At 65.3% G+C, this 14,996-nt stretch overlaps 2 protein-coding genes across 4 annotated transcripts in view; one reads left to right on the top strand and one right to left on the bottom strand.

The window, feature by feature from the left end:
• Positions 1–2,450, bottom strand: part of CCDC12 (coiled-coil domain containing 12) — a 55,897-nt gene extending 53,447 nt beyond the window's left edge. The window contains exon 1 of the mRNA XM_081106355.1: positions 2,261–2,450. Coding sequence (XP_080962481.1) covers positions 2,261–2,308 — 48 coding nt within the window. The 5' untranslated portion in view covers positions 2,309–2,450. The remainder of the gene's footprint in view (positions 1–2,260) is intronic.
• The window catches only part of NBEAL2 (neurobeachin like 2), a gene marked incomplete at its 5' end in the record, with an annotated part of 27,778 nt that continues 15,176 nt past the window's right edge, over positions 2,395–14,996 (top strand). For 2 of the 3 annotated variants that reach the window (XM_081106332.1, XM_081106331.1), the window contains 12 exons: positions 2,395–2,445; positions 9,002–9,090; positions 9,161–9,289; positions 9,538–9,619; positions 9,700–9,845; positions 10,030–10,112; positions 11,879–11,964; positions 12,059–12,341; positions 12,471–12,577; positions 13,072–13,152; positions 14,400–14,483; positions 14,713–14,811. In XM_081106332.1, the coding sequence (XP_080962458.1) occupies positions 2,395–2,445; positions 9,002–9,090; positions 9,161–9,289; positions 9,538–9,619; positions 9,700–9,845; positions 10,030–10,112; positions 11,879–11,964; positions 12,059–12,341; positions 12,471–12,577; positions 13,072–13,152; positions 14,400–14,483; positions 14,713–14,811 (1,320 nt within the window). Of the gene's footprint in view, positions 2,446–8,404; positions 8,435–9,001; positions 9,091–9,160; positions 9,290–9,537; positions 9,620–9,699; positions 9,846–10,029; positions 10,113–11,878; positions 11,965–12,058; positions 12,342–12,470; positions 12,578–13,071; positions 13,153–14,399; positions 14,484–14,712; positions 14,812–14,996 lie in introns of those variants that run through there. The other variant, XM_081106333.1, reaches the window with a different exon arrangement.

Here is a 14,996-nt window from a genome sequence, read left to right as displayed (position 1 = left end):
AAAGCCAATCAATGCTGAGTTGCTCTAGGGGGGGCCGCCCCCTCTCTCCCCTACTACTCGCCCCGTCGGTAGGGGGCGGGCAAAGCTTGAGGCGTTCAACGTCAATCAGTGAGAAAGCAGCAAGTGGCATCAGACCTGAGCGAAGGAGAATAGAGCGCGTCGATCGCTCAGGTTTTGCCTAAGCGCTAACCAGAGCTCACTCCACGCCGGCCCCTTGGAATGCGCTGACCCAACCTTTGTGCACTTGTTCTGATTCTTCAAGGCTCCAAAGCCTTCAGGAAGCCTCGTCTGACTCGCCACTCCGACCCCAGCCTAATAAGAGGTCTACCTCTCCCTTTGTGTCCACTACCAGTGGCTCTTGGGATGTCCATGGGCCCCTAGACCCTTCTGTGTCCACTCTCAGCTCAGACAAAGCCTGCGCAATGCAGGGCTTGCCTGGATGGCAATTTCCCTTCGGGCTCATGGATGGTCCTCTCCCATCTCTCCAACACCCCTGGAGGAAAAGTACCCGGGGTCAGACTATCTACCCTGGAGAAGAGCAATCCCCAACCTGGGCCCAGTGGGCCCCAAGGAACCCCTAGAGCTTAGTTCCCCGAAACTAAGGGGAGAGTTGGTTTGGCCTCGACTGCACCAGGTGGCCACCAGGGCACTGCTCCCTAGCAGGCTCTTCCCTGCATTGATCAGTATGCCCTGACCACCGAGACCCCTTTGGCTGAAGCGAAGATCTGACAACATGTTGGGGTCCTCAGAACTCCATCTCCTCCCACCTGAGAAGACAAATGCCCCTTTGCCACAGACCCCCGGCTTGTTCCCCCACATGACCTTCTGGACCTCACGAACCTGGGCCTTTTGGCTCCCTAACTCCTGCATCAGGTGGGGTGCCTGGTATGCAGGTAGCAGATACAGGAAATGTCCTCTCAGTGCCAGGATGGACGGGGCAGGAGAAAAGGCCAGTGTAGAGGGGCTGCCTAAGAAGCCAAGAGGACAGAACAGGATGGGGATGGGGATGGGGATGGGGATGGGGATGGGGACAGAGTCTGTCTTCCCAAGGTCCAGGGGCTCCAGACTGGTCAAGTCCTCAACTGGTCAAGTTCTACACCCTCTCTGGGCCCCACAAACTTCCCCCCAGCCCCAACAAAGGGCCTGGCCCCTCCTCAACACCAGAGGGCCCCCTCAACTCCCAAGCCAGCTGGAAAGGTTGATGGAAAGAAGCCTAGGGGTGAAGGTGGCAGGGTCCAGCAAGGAGTGAGTCAGGCCTGTTGTTCCTGTCCATGCTGCCCCTGGCTGCCCAGGTAGTCCTAACTTGGCCCCCTCTAGGCTTCAGTTTCTCCCCCTTGCCTCTAACCTCTTAAGGTGAAAGAATTCGAAATATGTGAAGCAAGCACTGAACCTGGAGTGGCCTGTGCTTCCACCAGCACATCTAGGAGGGCTTCCTGGAGGAGAGGACCCGCGGGATTGGCTAAATCTCCCAGGAATGTGCCCCACTGATGAGGGAACTGCTCTTCCAGGGGGTCATTTCAGGTGTGTTCTGCTGCTCTCTGACCCCCATTCTGCTCCACCAACAGTCCACGCAAAAAAGTGGCACTCAGGCCCGAGCCGGCTTGGCTCAGTCTGCGGACTGAAGGGTCCTGGGCTCAACTCCCCATCAGGGCACAGGCCCAGGTTGTGGGCTTGACCTCCAGTAGCGGGCGTGCAGGAGGCAGCCAGTCAATGATTCTCATTATTGATGTTTCTCTCCCTTCCTCTCTGAAATCAATTTTTAAAAATGGTGTGTGCTTGTTTGTTTGTTTGTTTGTTTGTTTTAAGTAGTACTAGGTCTTCCTATAAAACGCTTAAAGCAGCTCCTGCACGTGGTCAGCTCTACAAGTGGTCGCCATGGTTATTGTTACAATTACTTGTTGAAGGACACTGGGCGCTGCGCGCGGCCCGCAGCTCCTTCCCCGCACCCCGCAAGCCTCTCCTTTGCACCCAGGGTGGCAAGCCCGGCCGGGCGGGCTGCGTCCCGGGACAGCTCGGGAACCCCGGACCCGACATTCGCGGGGCTCTGGGGGAGCGCGGGCTGCGCGGGCGGGGCTGTGGGGCGCCCCCCGGGCCGCCCTGACCTCAGGCTCCTCCTCCCGCCCGCTCTCCGCCCCGTGCTCGGTCCCAGGAGGGGCGGGGCGGCGGTGGCGGCAGCCAAGTGCAGGAAGCGGGCGGAGGCCGGCGCGAGGAGGAGCGTGCAGATTTGAGCGGCTCGGCGGCGGGGGCCAGGACGACTTACCCTGGGAGCTCCTCGCCGCTCCGCCCCGGAGTGACGCCCGCCGCCCATGGGCCTGGCCGAGGGCAACCGGCGGGCGGCGCGGAGGAGGTGGCGGCGGCAGGTGGCGCGCAGCAGGACCGGAGCCGGGCCGGGCCATGGCCGCCTCGGAGCGACTCTACGAGCTGTGGCTGCGGTACTACACGCAGGTGAGGCCGCCCGCCCCGCCCCGCGACCGCCGTCCCCAGATCCGCGCGCCCCGCACCTGCTACACCTGCGCCCGCGCCCCGAGGCACCCGGGCCGCGTAGATGCGCGCGCGCAGGGGGTGCCCGCGCTCCGCGCACACGCGTGCGCCCTACACCTGGGGACTGTCCTCGCGGGTGCGCACCTCAGAGATCCTCTGGAGGGTGGGGACCGCGCACCTCGGTCGAGCCGGGGAGAAGGGCTCGGACCGCGGCCCGGCGCTTCCCCCTTTTACAACTGGGGAAACTGAGGCTGGGGAACGAATCGAAAGGTTGGCGGGGTCGGGAGGAGCGGAGCGGCTTGGTTTGCCTTTGGTCTGGCCCCTCCTGTAGGTGTGGCCCCGTCGCTAGGATCTGAGTGAGCTGGGGGTGTGCAGCCCGGGCGTCCCCACTGAGGTCGGGTCCCGCTTGGACACCATTCCTTCCCCGGGGGACGGGCAGTGCTGGGCTCCTCGCTGGCCCAGGCGGTCTCGCCATACACGGTGGGGGGGGGGGGGGGGAGCGGGGCGGGGGGCGGGACTAGACGGGGTCCAGGCAGAAGATCTGCCTTAGATGCTGAGTGTGGGGGCAGGGGCTGAGCTAGGGGGAAATGTGAAAGGAATGGAGGGACCCCGTTCCTGCGGAGCTCCCCGTCTTGTGTCTTGTCTCCGAGGTCACCTCAAATGGCTTCAGCAGGTGAAGGCGGGGACCCACCCAGGCGGCCGACAGCTGAGAACCCGGTGTCCCCCAAACTCTGTCTCGTTTTCCCAGGCCCCCACTTTCCTTCTGCATCCCCAGCAGGAAGGACTCCCAGGATAATGCCCCCTCCCCTGCCCAGCACCGGCCTCCCTCCCTGCACCTGCTTGGCATCTAGCTGCTGGCTCAGGTGTGCCCTGGGCACAATGGACTATTGTGCGCCCCTGATCTGGTCACTGGGGGAAGTTCCTGCTCAGATCAGCTGGCCCTCTGTGAAGAGGCTGTCCAGCCATCTCCCGGGACTACAGGCCGGCGTGGGGGCCCCAGGGATCTGGAATCCAGGCCACGGGGGCCACAGCTTCTGGAGTCCACTCTGGTGGCGAGAGGGTGAGGGCCCTGGCAAGAGGCAGCGTGTGGATGGGATCGAGTCCTTCTGTGGTGTGACCAGGCCAGGCTCTGCACACCTCTGAGCTTCCCTGTCTGGAAACGGGGCCCAGCCCTGGCCTCAGGAGCGGCCTGTACCCAGAGGGGTGGCAGTAGGACTGGTCCAGGCCAGAGGAGGCTGCTGCTTCCCTGGCTGCACTGGGCTCCCTCACCCCAGCCCGTCTCCACCCCCAAGGGTTGGTCTCTGTGAGGACACCTGTCCCTGGCCCTCATGCCTCTCCTGCCCGTGGCTGTGGCAGGTTCTTGGTCCTCAGCTTCTCCTGTGACCAGGTGATGCAACGGAGGGGTGCTAACGGAGGGTCCTCAGGCTGGGTGGCCCCTGCTAAGGAGGATGCCTCCGCACCCCCCCCCAGATGAGCTCAGCAAATGGTCAGCCCCCCTGTTCCCTCAGGAGGTGTATCTGTGGGGCCCCCCCTCCCAGCTCCTCACCTCGCAGGGCAGGTCTGGGGCACACGCTGGCCGGTTGTGGCCTTGGAAGCCTGGACAGGCCGGGGGCAGCCTGGGCCTGGCAAACAAATCCAGGATGTGAGTGTGAACTGGGAGCCAGGCGGGGCCAGGCTGCCCCGGAGGAAGCCCGCACCGCCTTCCTGCCCACTTGGTGCTGCTCCTGCTCCCGGAACACTGTCCCCACCCCGCTGGCTCCGGGGAGGTGGCTGTGCCGCCTGGAGCCGGGCTAGGGACCCAGCGTGTGTGCTGGGGGGGGGGGGGGGGGTAAGATGAGGTAAAGGGTTGAACTGATAAAGGGTATGAATAGACCCCAGAGTTGGCCGGCCACCCAGCCAGGAGGCTCCCCCAGCACCTGCGCCCCTCCCTTTGGCAGTGAGAGCTGACATCAGCTGGCAAACCTGTTTCCCCAGTTGTGGGTCTTGGCCCGCCCTGGGGAGCAACCCCTTTCTGCCCTTCCTCTCCCCTCACAGTTCCCAGTCCCAGACCCACCCATGCCCTCCCCCTGGGGCCCTGCTCAGCGCGGGGCTACCTGTGGGGGAGGGAAGGGGCTGTGGGTGCTCCTGCAGGAAGAAGCCGCATCATCAGTCTGAGGTCCCTCGGGGCCCTGGTGGGGACACCAAGGCAGGGTCATACCAAGGTCAGCAAACAGTTTGGGGCGAGTTCCGGCCCGGCCTCCATCCTGTGTGTCACCTGTCCTATGGGCAGGGGCTGCACAAGCTGTGTTCTCCATGGGACCTTCCTCCCCTTTCCCCAAACCAAGCCGGACCTCAGCCCAGGGGTCCCCGTGTTAACCCTCATTGTACTTGCTACTCCGGGCTCCACGGCGCCTCACATTTAGTAGGTGCTCCTTGAGTCCAGCTGAGTGGCTGGACAGAGAGCCACAGCAGTGACCAATCAGGGAAGCCGGGCCTGAGCGGGCTGAGTTTGGGCCCTAAGGGCTTCAGGACCGGAAACAGCGGGAGCAAGAACAGGACAGTGGAGTGAGGGGGGCCTGGGGGCAGGTGGGGGGGCTTCCCTGGGGATCGCATGGGGAAGGGGCGAGAGGGGGAGGGGACAGCACCCAACAGGCTAGCAATAGGGCAGCATGGAAAGTTTATGCAAAATAACATGCAAATGAGTAGCCCCTTTTCTGCTGGAGCAGGGATGTCCCCCAAAAGCTCCCCAGTGAAAATGAACATTGTGGGGGGAGGGGGGCACCCCAGCTGAAGGGCCCTCAAGGGCACAAAGGTCAGGATAGGACATACATTGAGGTTACAGGTGGGGAGCCCAGGTTGAACTCTCCAGTTTTGCCTTTGAGGACTCAGGTTCCAGGGAGCTCAGGTCAGAGGTGGATGGGCCTTGCTCTGCCCACCCCTCCCTGACTGGTGACCTCATGGAAACCTGGGAAGGCCCTCTGCCCGCTCTGGGACCTTAGCTGGGTCCTATGCTTTCCTGTGCCTCAGTTTACCGTCCTCCATTGCCAAGGCAACCCAAGGGGGTGGGGCTGAGGTGTTGGGGAGAATAGCAGAGCCCAGGGGCTGGTAATCCCTGGGGTTGTTATGGCAACTGGGGAGCTGATGTGGAATTGTGGGGTCCCCATGGAAACAGGGTCTGTTACTCTGGGGACCCTGGAAGGAAATTCCTGGTTTCCATAGTGATAGGACAAGGGTAAGATTAAGCCCCGGGTGGGGTGTTGAGGAGACCAGCAGGTCCACCCCTTTCAAGATCCCCTCCCCAAGTAAAGGGGGGAAATGCCCCCCCCCCCCCCGCTGGGCCCTGGGACCACTCTGCTCCAGGTCCTTGCGCCTGGCAAAGCGCCCATCTTCCTGCTTCATTCCTTGGTCCTGCAAGACTGACCTCCAGTCCTGGTGTCGTCAGAGCCACTTCCAGCCTGGCCTTGCCGTCCCCCTCCTTGTGCTGAGGGGGGAGGCCCCCGTTTCCACAGAGGTCACCCTGATCAGGCCTGTCCCATATCTGCCTGCCTGTCCCAGGAGATGGTGCTCACTACCACTCAGGCGGCTCTGACAGGAGCAGTCCCCGCTGTGGAGCGCCCATCTTCTCTCCCTCCGCTGCTCCCAGCTCTCTCCTGGGCCCACCAAGGTGCTCGTTCCCCTGCCTGGTTCAGCCAGCCGGGGAGGGGCCCAGGAGACCGTGGCTCTGCCAGTGAGCCGAGGTCTGACACTCGCCTGTCACTCATGGAAGGGGGTGGGGAGAAGACAAGCGTTGCCCTAGAAAGCTCACACCCCTGGCCTGGCCCGCGTGGCCCAGTGGTTGAGCATCCACCTATGAACCAGGAGGTTACACTTCCATTCCCGGTCGGGGCACAGGCCCAGGTTGTGGGCTCCATCCCCAGTGTGGGCCGTGCAGGAGGCAGCCGATCCATGATTCTCTTTCATCACTGATGCTCCTCTCTCGCGCCCTCTCCCTTCCTCTCTGAAGTCAGTATCTATATGAAAAAGCTCACAGCCCTGGATTTGGGGTGAGCGCCCACTGACCTGGCCACGCCTTAACGAGTGAAGCGAAGGGGTGCTTTCAAAGAGGCAGCTGAAGTGCAAAGAGACTAGTTCATGTTACGTAACACGCTACCAAGTGGGAGAACCAGGTGTGGACTCCGGAACCCGTGCCCTCAACCCGTTCAATTTGGCAGCCCCAGCCTCTGCAGCACCAGAGGGGGTGGGACTGGGCCAGGTCCTGGCTCCGGCGGGAGCACCCAGGCAGAGGAAACATGGACAGCAAAGCGTGTGCGGACCTGTGGGGTCGCTGAGGCAGGAGGCAGGGGTCATATGGTCAGCTGGGGCTGGCTGGCTAGCAAGCAGGAGTGCTCCTGGCCGATGAACTAAGGTCTGGCTTTCAGCATCCTCAAGGTGCAGCCAGACTGATGAGGTGTTCCCTCTGGGACCCCCCAGACACCCCCCTGCTGTGGGAAGAGTTCAAAAGAAATGGTCTGAGCGTCCTGGCTTGTCTGGGGTCTCAGGGTTGAGCATTTTGGGTTTTTTTGTTTGTTTGTTTTAAATATATATTTTATTGATTTTTTACAGAGAGAAAGAGAGAGGGATAGAGAGTTAGAAACATCGATGAGAGAGAAACATCCATCAGCTGCCTCCTGCACACCCCCCACTGGGGATGTGCCCGCAACCAAGGTACATGCCCTTGACCGGAATCGAACCTGGGACCCTTCAGTCGGCAGGCCGACGCTCCATCCACTGAGCCACACCGGTCAGGGCAGGGTTGAGCATTTTGGTGTCCCTGCTGCAGAGCGGGGAGAGGTCCCAGAGGTACCTGACAAGGAGTGGCAGGGGTGCGGGCCTGCGCCCCTCTCTGAGTTGCCTCAGTTTACAAGAGGGGAAACTGAGGCACCGGAAACTGAGACAAAATGCACACTGAAGGTGCCAGCCGCAGGGCAGAGGCCTCCACTTGGTTTCTCAGGGGCCTGGCTCAGGCTGCTGGGGGCCGGCCCCCTTCCCTGGGGTTTACTCCGTCCTGGCCTCTGTGGTCCGAGGCGCACAAAAATGAGCCATCCGTCCAGAGGCCGCGCTAGACGTCCTTGCGTTGAGGTCCGTGGCCCCGGGGAGCGGCCGCGGCTGCTGGGTACGGCCTGCGAGGTGTCCTTGCCCCTTCATCCTTCTCCAGTTCGTCCCCGGCCATCCCCTCTGCCCCTGGGAAGGAAAGTTGTCTTCAGTGCCCAGCTGGCTGGGATGGGAGCTCCAGATGGGGCCAGCGCGGAGGGAGAGAAGGCAGGCTGAGGGCAGGACCCTCACAGGCCCGGCCAGGACCCTCTCGGCTTAGAGCAGCGGTCGCCCCGGTGGTCCGTGAGGTCCGAAAGGTTGGCGGCCGCTGGTTTAGGGCTCAGGGCAGATTAGAGCTGGGCTGGCACTTACTCAGCTGTGTCCCCTGAGCAGAGGCCACAGGGCCGGGTGCAGAGGCCAGGACACGGGAGGGGTGGGGAGAACGGACGGATGAGTCCTCCTCACAGCCCCTGGGGCCCTGGACCCAGGTCAGGGAGCTCCAGGTGCCTTGATGAAGGAAGGGCACTAGGGCAGTAGGGTCAGAACCTGGGCCCGATAGGCCGGCCCTGACTCCAGCCCCCGCCTCATGCCCTGGACCCGGGCATCGCGCCTCAGGCTCTGACCCAGAGCCCTGTGCCCCGCCCCTTCGATTTCCAGGCCCCACCGCTGGTGCTGGGCCCTGGGTGCCCGGTCCCCCCACCCCACCCCCACCCCCACCCCACATCCCTGCGGTCTGCCGGGAGGAAGCCGCCCTCCTCCCCCACCGTGACTCTGCGCTTCCTGCCCCGGCTGGGGTGGGAGGGGACGTTTCCCGTTCACACCCAAGGTTCCCTGGCGGCACCTAGACTTGGGCTCAGCCGCTGCCCCTGTACCCATGGAGCCGGCTCTGGGGCCTGGGGTCCAGGTAACCAGCAGGGTGGGCGGAGGTTCCCAGGGCCAGGAAGGAAGTCCTGTCTGTATGGGACATGCGTGTGCACGGGTCTGCCTGGCTGATAGTGCACATGCACCCTGGGATCTGCGGTCACGGAAGGCTTCCTGGAGGTGGTGGCTGCTGAGCTGGAAGAAGGTGGCAGGCGAGGGCTCAGCCCACGGCTTTGGGTCAGGCCTGGCTGGTGGGTGCGGGCCACAGCCATACCCCAGGCGTGCACACACTTCAGCCCCTCCCCTGCCTCTGCCAGGCCTGCCTGGGTCCCCAAAGGCTAGGGAGGTGGGAACAAGAGACTGGAAAGCAGGGGGGTGGCCTGGGAGAGTTGTCAGTACGTGCAGCCATCTTCTGGTGCTGACCTTCCGACTTCCTGCCTCCCTCACGCCCAACCTGTCTCTGTCCCTCCCTCCCTCCACCCCCTCTGGTCTCCCTCTGCTCCCTCTACGCGTGCCCACTTCCGGTCACTCTCCCCTTCTGTCTCTATCCCCTTGTGCCCCACGGCCACTGCACCCCTTCTGATCCCCCTCCCCGTCCCCAAACCTGCAGAAGGACCTGGGCTCCCTGCAGCAGTGGCTGAAGGCCTATGCGGGTGCCTTCGAGAGGAGCATCTCGCTGTCCTCACTGGAGCCATGCAGGTGAGGCCGGCTCTCACGGAGGGGGGAGGCCGCGGGGTCTGCAGCACCCCAGTGACCCCTCTCCCCGCAGGCCCGAGGAGGCCGGTGCCGAGGTGCCGCCGCTGCCGCCGGACGCGCTGCGTGTGCTGGCCGAGCAGCTGGACCAGGGGGACCTGCAGCAAACCCTGCTGCTGCTCAAGCTCTTCGTCGTCCTCTGCAGGTGGGTCCGTCCTCCGCAGGTGGGTCCGCGGTCCTGCCCGCGGCGGGGGGCGCGATGGGGCGGGGCACCGGGACACCTGTGGCCTCTGCAGGTGGGTCCGCGGTCCTGCCCGGGGCGGGGGGCGCGATGGGGCGGGGCACCGGGACACCTGGCCTCTGCAGGTGGGTCCGCGGTCCTGCCCGGGGCGGGGGGCGCGATGGGGCGGGGCACCGGGACACCTGTGGCCTCTGCCATAGTTCACTCCCCAGGAACCTGGAGAACCTGGAGGCCGGCTGGGGGCAGGTGCTGGTGCCCCGCGTACTGGCACTGCTGACCCGGATGGTGGCCAAGGTGAGTGGGCTCCCCCTGGGGGCGGGACAGGTGAAAGCCACCACCCAGCTGACCCCTTCCACCTGCTCGCACCCCCACAGCTGAAAGGGCGCTCGCCGCTGCCGCTGCCGCTGCCGCTGCCGGAGGGCCCTGGCCCGGAGCTGGAGGAGGTGGTGGCCCTGCACGCCCTCCTCCTCTGTGAGGGCCTCTTTGACCCCTACCAGACCTGGCGGCGCCAGCACCGCGGGTGAGAGCCGAGGGGCTGGGAGAGGGTGCGGGTGGCATGGGGGCTGTGGCCAAGGTGTGGAGGTGGGAGGGGCTGTGTCCTGGCTGACACGGGGGTGGGGGGTGGGGAGGGTAGGGGGGGCATGACCCAGGAGGGGTGAAGTGCCCAGCCTCACCCGGCCCCCTGCCCCCCATCGCCACCCCAGGGAAGTCATCAGTGCCAAGGAGAAGAGCAAGTACAAGTTCCCTCCTGCTGCTTTGCCTGCTGAATTTGGAGCCTTCTTCGCAGGTCAGGCCCCGCCCCTGCCCTGCTTGGCCCGCCCCCAAGCCTGTCCTGCCTGCAGTTTCCTCCTCCGGACGCTGGACAGGACCAGCTTGGCCTTGGCTGCCATGGGAGGGAGAGCTCTGCCCGTTTGAGGGCTTCGGGGCAGAGAGGAGAGAAAGGGCAAGCCTGGGAAAGAGGAGTCATTTCTGGGCTGCAGAGAAGGCCTGGCATCAGGCGGGGACACTGATTTCCCTTCCCCCTTCCCTCCCATCTCCTGGGTCCCCCCAACCACCTGGACCCCACTCTGACCTGGACCACCCTAAAACCATCCCTAGTCCAGTCCCTTTGTCCCTGGAGCCTCCACCTGGTTGGCACCCTCCTCAGGACAACGTCTACACTAGCTGTTACCTCACTTCCTCCTCCCTCCGTCCTGAAGGAGCTGACCCCCCAGAATGGCCACCTGCTCTCCCTGGGGAACCCCTTCTCCTGGGTCCCCTCTTCTGTCATCAGAGAGAGACTGGCCAGTGCTGTAGGTGGGCCCGGGCAGGGTGCTGCGGGATGGGGCAGTGAGCTTGGGAGGGCGTTTTCTGTTGGGATAGAAAGTAGGTCCTTGCCCTAGCCAGTGTGGCTCAGTGGATAGAGCGTCGGCCTGCGGACCGAGGGTCCCAGGTTCGATCCGGTCAAGGGCACGGTCCTCGGTTGCAGGCTCCTCCCCAGCCTGGGCCCTGGTCGTGGCTTGTGCAGGAGGCAGCCCATCGATGTGTCTCTCTCACGCCGGTGTCTCTCTGTCTTTCCCTCTCGCCCACTCCCTCTAAAATCAGTGGGAAAGTGTCCTCGCGTGAGGACTGAGAGAGAAGAAGGCACGCCCTTGTCTCTGATGTCCCCGGGGCTGCTGGCCGGGGCCCGGGCAGGGACGCAGCTCCGGGAGGGAGGGCACCCGGGAGCTCCCTGCCTGCCTCCCGGCCCGAGTTCTCTCCTCAGAACAGAACTAAATCCCTGCCCCAGACGTGGCCTGACACCTCAGGGTCAAGCCCTGCTCCCCCACGGCCTTCCTCCCCGCCCCACTGCCCCCTGCACCCCAGCCAGGCCCTGTCCTCTCATTCCTAGAGGCCACTAGGCAACACCTGCAGGCCTTTGGCCAGTTTCCTCTCCCTGCAAGGCCGCCTGCGCTCCAGGCCTCACCTCTAAAGCCGGGTCCCCCACCTGGCCTCCCGCCCCCTCCCGCCTGAATCAGGCCGCCCTGCTCTTGCTCCTCCACCCCCCACGCGACCGTGTGACCCAGGCCGGGCCTTTCTGCTCTCTGGTTTCAGTCTGTGGCCTGGCATCCTGTCCATCCAACGCTGTGAAAGCCCCTAGAAGTCCCGGCGGGGGCAGGGGCGGGGGCGGGGGTGGAGTGAGGGCATCTATACGCCAGACACAGGCAGCCCCCCTCCCCCAGCAGGTCACTGGGGGAAGCACCAACTGTCAGGGCAGAGGGACCAGGAGATTTGCATCTGAGGACTAAAACCTGGGTTTCCATGGGGAAGCGGGAGGGGTGCTCACACAGGGGCTTAGGGTCTAGGGGGCTGGCTCGGCTCTCAGGGTCCTGCTCCTTTTTGAGCTCCCCAGAAAGGGCTGTGTCCCCCTCAGGCCCCTTGGTGGAGAACCATGGCTTTTAAGACCCCTCAGCTCAGAACCAGGTCTCCTCCCTCAGCCCCCACCCCCGGCTCCCACCTGTTTGTAGACCCTGAAGACGCCCAGCCCTGCAAGCTCAGTGACCTTATCCTGCTCCCCCCCCGCCCCCCCTCCAGAGAGCCTGCAGGAGGCAGAGCGCTTGCCTCCCACGCTGCTGCTGCGGCTCATCCACCTCTTTGGGGCCGTCCTGGCAGGAGGGAAGGTAGGCTGGGCGGACCCTGCGGCCAGAGGGTGGCTGTCTCGGGTCGCCGCTGGAGGAGCCCTTGCCCATTGCCCGTCTCCGTCCCGACCTGCAGGAGAACGGGCAGCTGGCCCTGAGCGCCGGCTCCGTGCAGGGCCTGCTGGGAGTGGTGCAGGGCTGGGGCCGCGGGCCGGCCCAGGACCCCCTCCTCGTGGCGCTGGCGCTGGAGGCCCTGGTGGGTGCCGTCCACGTCCTGCATGCCAGCCGCACGCCCCACCGAGGTCCAGAGCTCCACGCCCTGCTCGAGGGCTACTTCCGCGTCCTGAACGCCGACTGGCCGGCCGGGCCCGGCCCAGGCCCCGACGAGGCCCTGATCAGCCGGCGAGTCAGCATGCTGGGTGGGCCTGGGCCCGGGCTCGGGAGGTGGCCTGGGCAGGCTGGACCGGGCAGGACAGGGAGGCGGGGCTCAGGCTGCGGTGGGCGCTGCTGGGAGGGGTGGGCAGGGCTGACCCGTGGCCCCTCCACAGACGCCATCCCCATGATGCTGGCCTGCGAGGACCGGCCAGTGCTGCAGGCCACCTTCCTCAGCAACAACTGCTTCGAGCACCTCATCCGCCTCATCCAGAACAGCAAGGTAGGCGGCCGGGCAGGGGTGCAGGGCCTGGAAGCTGAGGGGGAACCACGTGTGGGTGTCCAGATGCTACCGAGCACACCTGGGCCGCACCGGCTGGAGGGACGAGCTGGTGTGATGCCTGCAGCGCAGTAGGGGGCCTGCAGCTGAGGATGGCTCTGTACCCACAGGAGGGGGTGCTGTGGAAGGACAGGAGCTGCCCTGGCCCCCGTTTTCCCTTTCCCCAGGTCCGGGGCAGGAGGATGGTCGGTGGTTTGGATGCAGTGCCTGCTCCTGTCCATTTAGGCGCCCGACTGTCCCTCTGAGCAGGGCATGGGGCGCAGCTTCCCTCCCCTTCTCTAGGGCCTGGGGGGCCCTCAGCCTGGGCTCAGGGCGCATCCTTCCCTCTAGGGCAAGCCCCGGCAGCTGCCACAGGCCCTGCTCTAACCCTGCGCCTCCCTCATCTCCCTTCTCTCTCCTCTGCCTCCTCCACCCTGTGCCCTCCCCCTTCCCCACAGCTATACCTGCAGGCCCGGGCGCCCCCTGAGGGGGACAGTGACCTGGCTACCCGGTTACTGACTGAGCCCGATGTCCAGAAGGTACCGCCCTGGGGCTGACCCGCTCAGGCACGCGCCTCCCTGGGCACCCACCCCCGGGCTCCTCAGCCCTTCCTGCCCTCTGCAGGGGGTGAGCCGACAGGAGGAGGCCTGGCAGCGGGGCTGGGTGTCCCAGGCTGTCTCACCTTCTTGCCACGTCCCTGTCTAAGGGGGCAGGGCAGGGGTGACCTGGGTCCTGCCTAGTATTGCTTCTGGGCGCTGGGGTTTGGCTGTGCCAAGCCGGAGGGAACCTTCGAAACCCAGCCACCTACACCCATTCCCCAGAGGGACACAGAGCCCAGTAGATATGCAGGGATTTGGCTGGTTGTTCCCGGAAAGGGAGGGCCCCCGCGTGGGGCCACTTCTCCCCATGGATCCCTGCACCTGCTCTGGGAAGGTCACCGGGAGCCCCCTTCTGCCATCCCCTCCTGAGGTGCCCCCCCACCTGCCTCACCTGGCACCGGGCCGGGAAGCTCAGGGTATCAGGGGCTCCACATGGGGCGCCCTCTGGTGGCTCCGTGCCTGGGCTCCAGCCTCCAGGGCCCCTCCCGAGGCAGCCCCTGTGTCTGTGGCCTCGGCTGCACCCTGAGAGCCTGCATGTCCGTTCATCGGCGAGGCAGGCGAGGCCCTGGTGGCTATAGATGAGGAAACAGCCCGCAGAGGGTCAGAGGTGCCCGGGTCACTAGGAGGATCAGGCAGAGCTGGTGGCACCTGCTGACCACGTCCCCAAGCCCTCCTGCCCCTGCCCCTGCCCCTCAGGCTAGGGCAGGGCAAGTGAGCAGCATGCCTCGGCTCTCGGGTCAGCAGGGTGAGCCAAGGTGTCCCCACGTGGACCTAGCGGGCAGGGGCAGGGGCAGACTCCAAGGTCTCGAAGGTTCTTCTGGTTCTAACATTCTGTGATGATTGCCCTCCATTCCCCGGCCCCCTGTCAATCATCCTGGGTGGTGGGCACTTGCTGGCCCGCCTGCACGTGTGTCTGGCGTGGGTGGGAATGGGTGGGCGGCGGCCCATAAGCTTCCCAGCCTTGGCGCCTTCCCTGGCCTCTTGGTCAGAGTGGCTCTTGCCAAGCGGCTCAGAGAGGGTCCTGGGGTCCGGGGGAGGGGCACCGCAGTTTGGCGAGGAGTAGAGGGCCCAGGGCCCCCAGCCCGCTCAGCCGCCGGCCCTGGGGCACCCGCTCCTGGCCCTGCACCCCTCGTACTGCAGGGCGCTGCCAGCTGCAGTGCCCGGCTCCTGACTGCCCTCCCCTCCAGGTGCTGGACAAGGACACGGACGCCATTGCCGTCCACGTGGTCAAGGTGCTGACCTGCGTCATGAGTGGCTCCCCCTCGGCCAAGGTGAGGTCGCTGCCTCCGCCGCCGCAGCAGGGTTGTGGGCGGGAGGGAAACTCACCCCAGGGCCCCAGAGCTGGCAGGGGGTGTGGGGGACCCAGAGAGGTGCCGCTCAGGCCCCTGGGCGGGCAGGTCACCAGTCAGCCCTGGAGCTGGTGTCCTGGGTCGGGGCAGCTTGGGGTGTGGACGCGTGGGCTGACCCCACCTGCAGCCTGCTGTGTGGACCCCCCCACAGGAGGTGTTCAAGGAGCGCATCGGCTACCCTCACCTTCACGAGGTTCTGCAGAGCCACGGCCCCCCCACCCACCGGCTGCTGCAGGAGCTGCTCAACATGGTGAGGGTGCGGCGGCCGGGCAGCCCGGACGGGGCGGGGCCTCCGGGGAGGGCCGCTCTCCACCTGGGGGGCTGTGACCATGGCCAGCACATCCTGTGCCTGTGGCTCACCACGTGTCACTGGGGTGAGGCTGCAGGGGCCCGAAGCTGCTGCCTGTTAGCAAGTCCCAGGATTCTCCTGGGGTT

Source organism: Myotis nattereri (assembly GCF_964212035.1).
Source record: "Myotis nattereri genome assembly, chromosome: 14".
Classification (NCBI taxonomy): Eukaryota; Metazoa; Chordata; class Mammalia; order Chiroptera; family Vespertilionidae; genus Myotis; species Myotis nattereri.
This window is presented reverse-complemented; position numbering and strand designations above follow the sequence as displayed.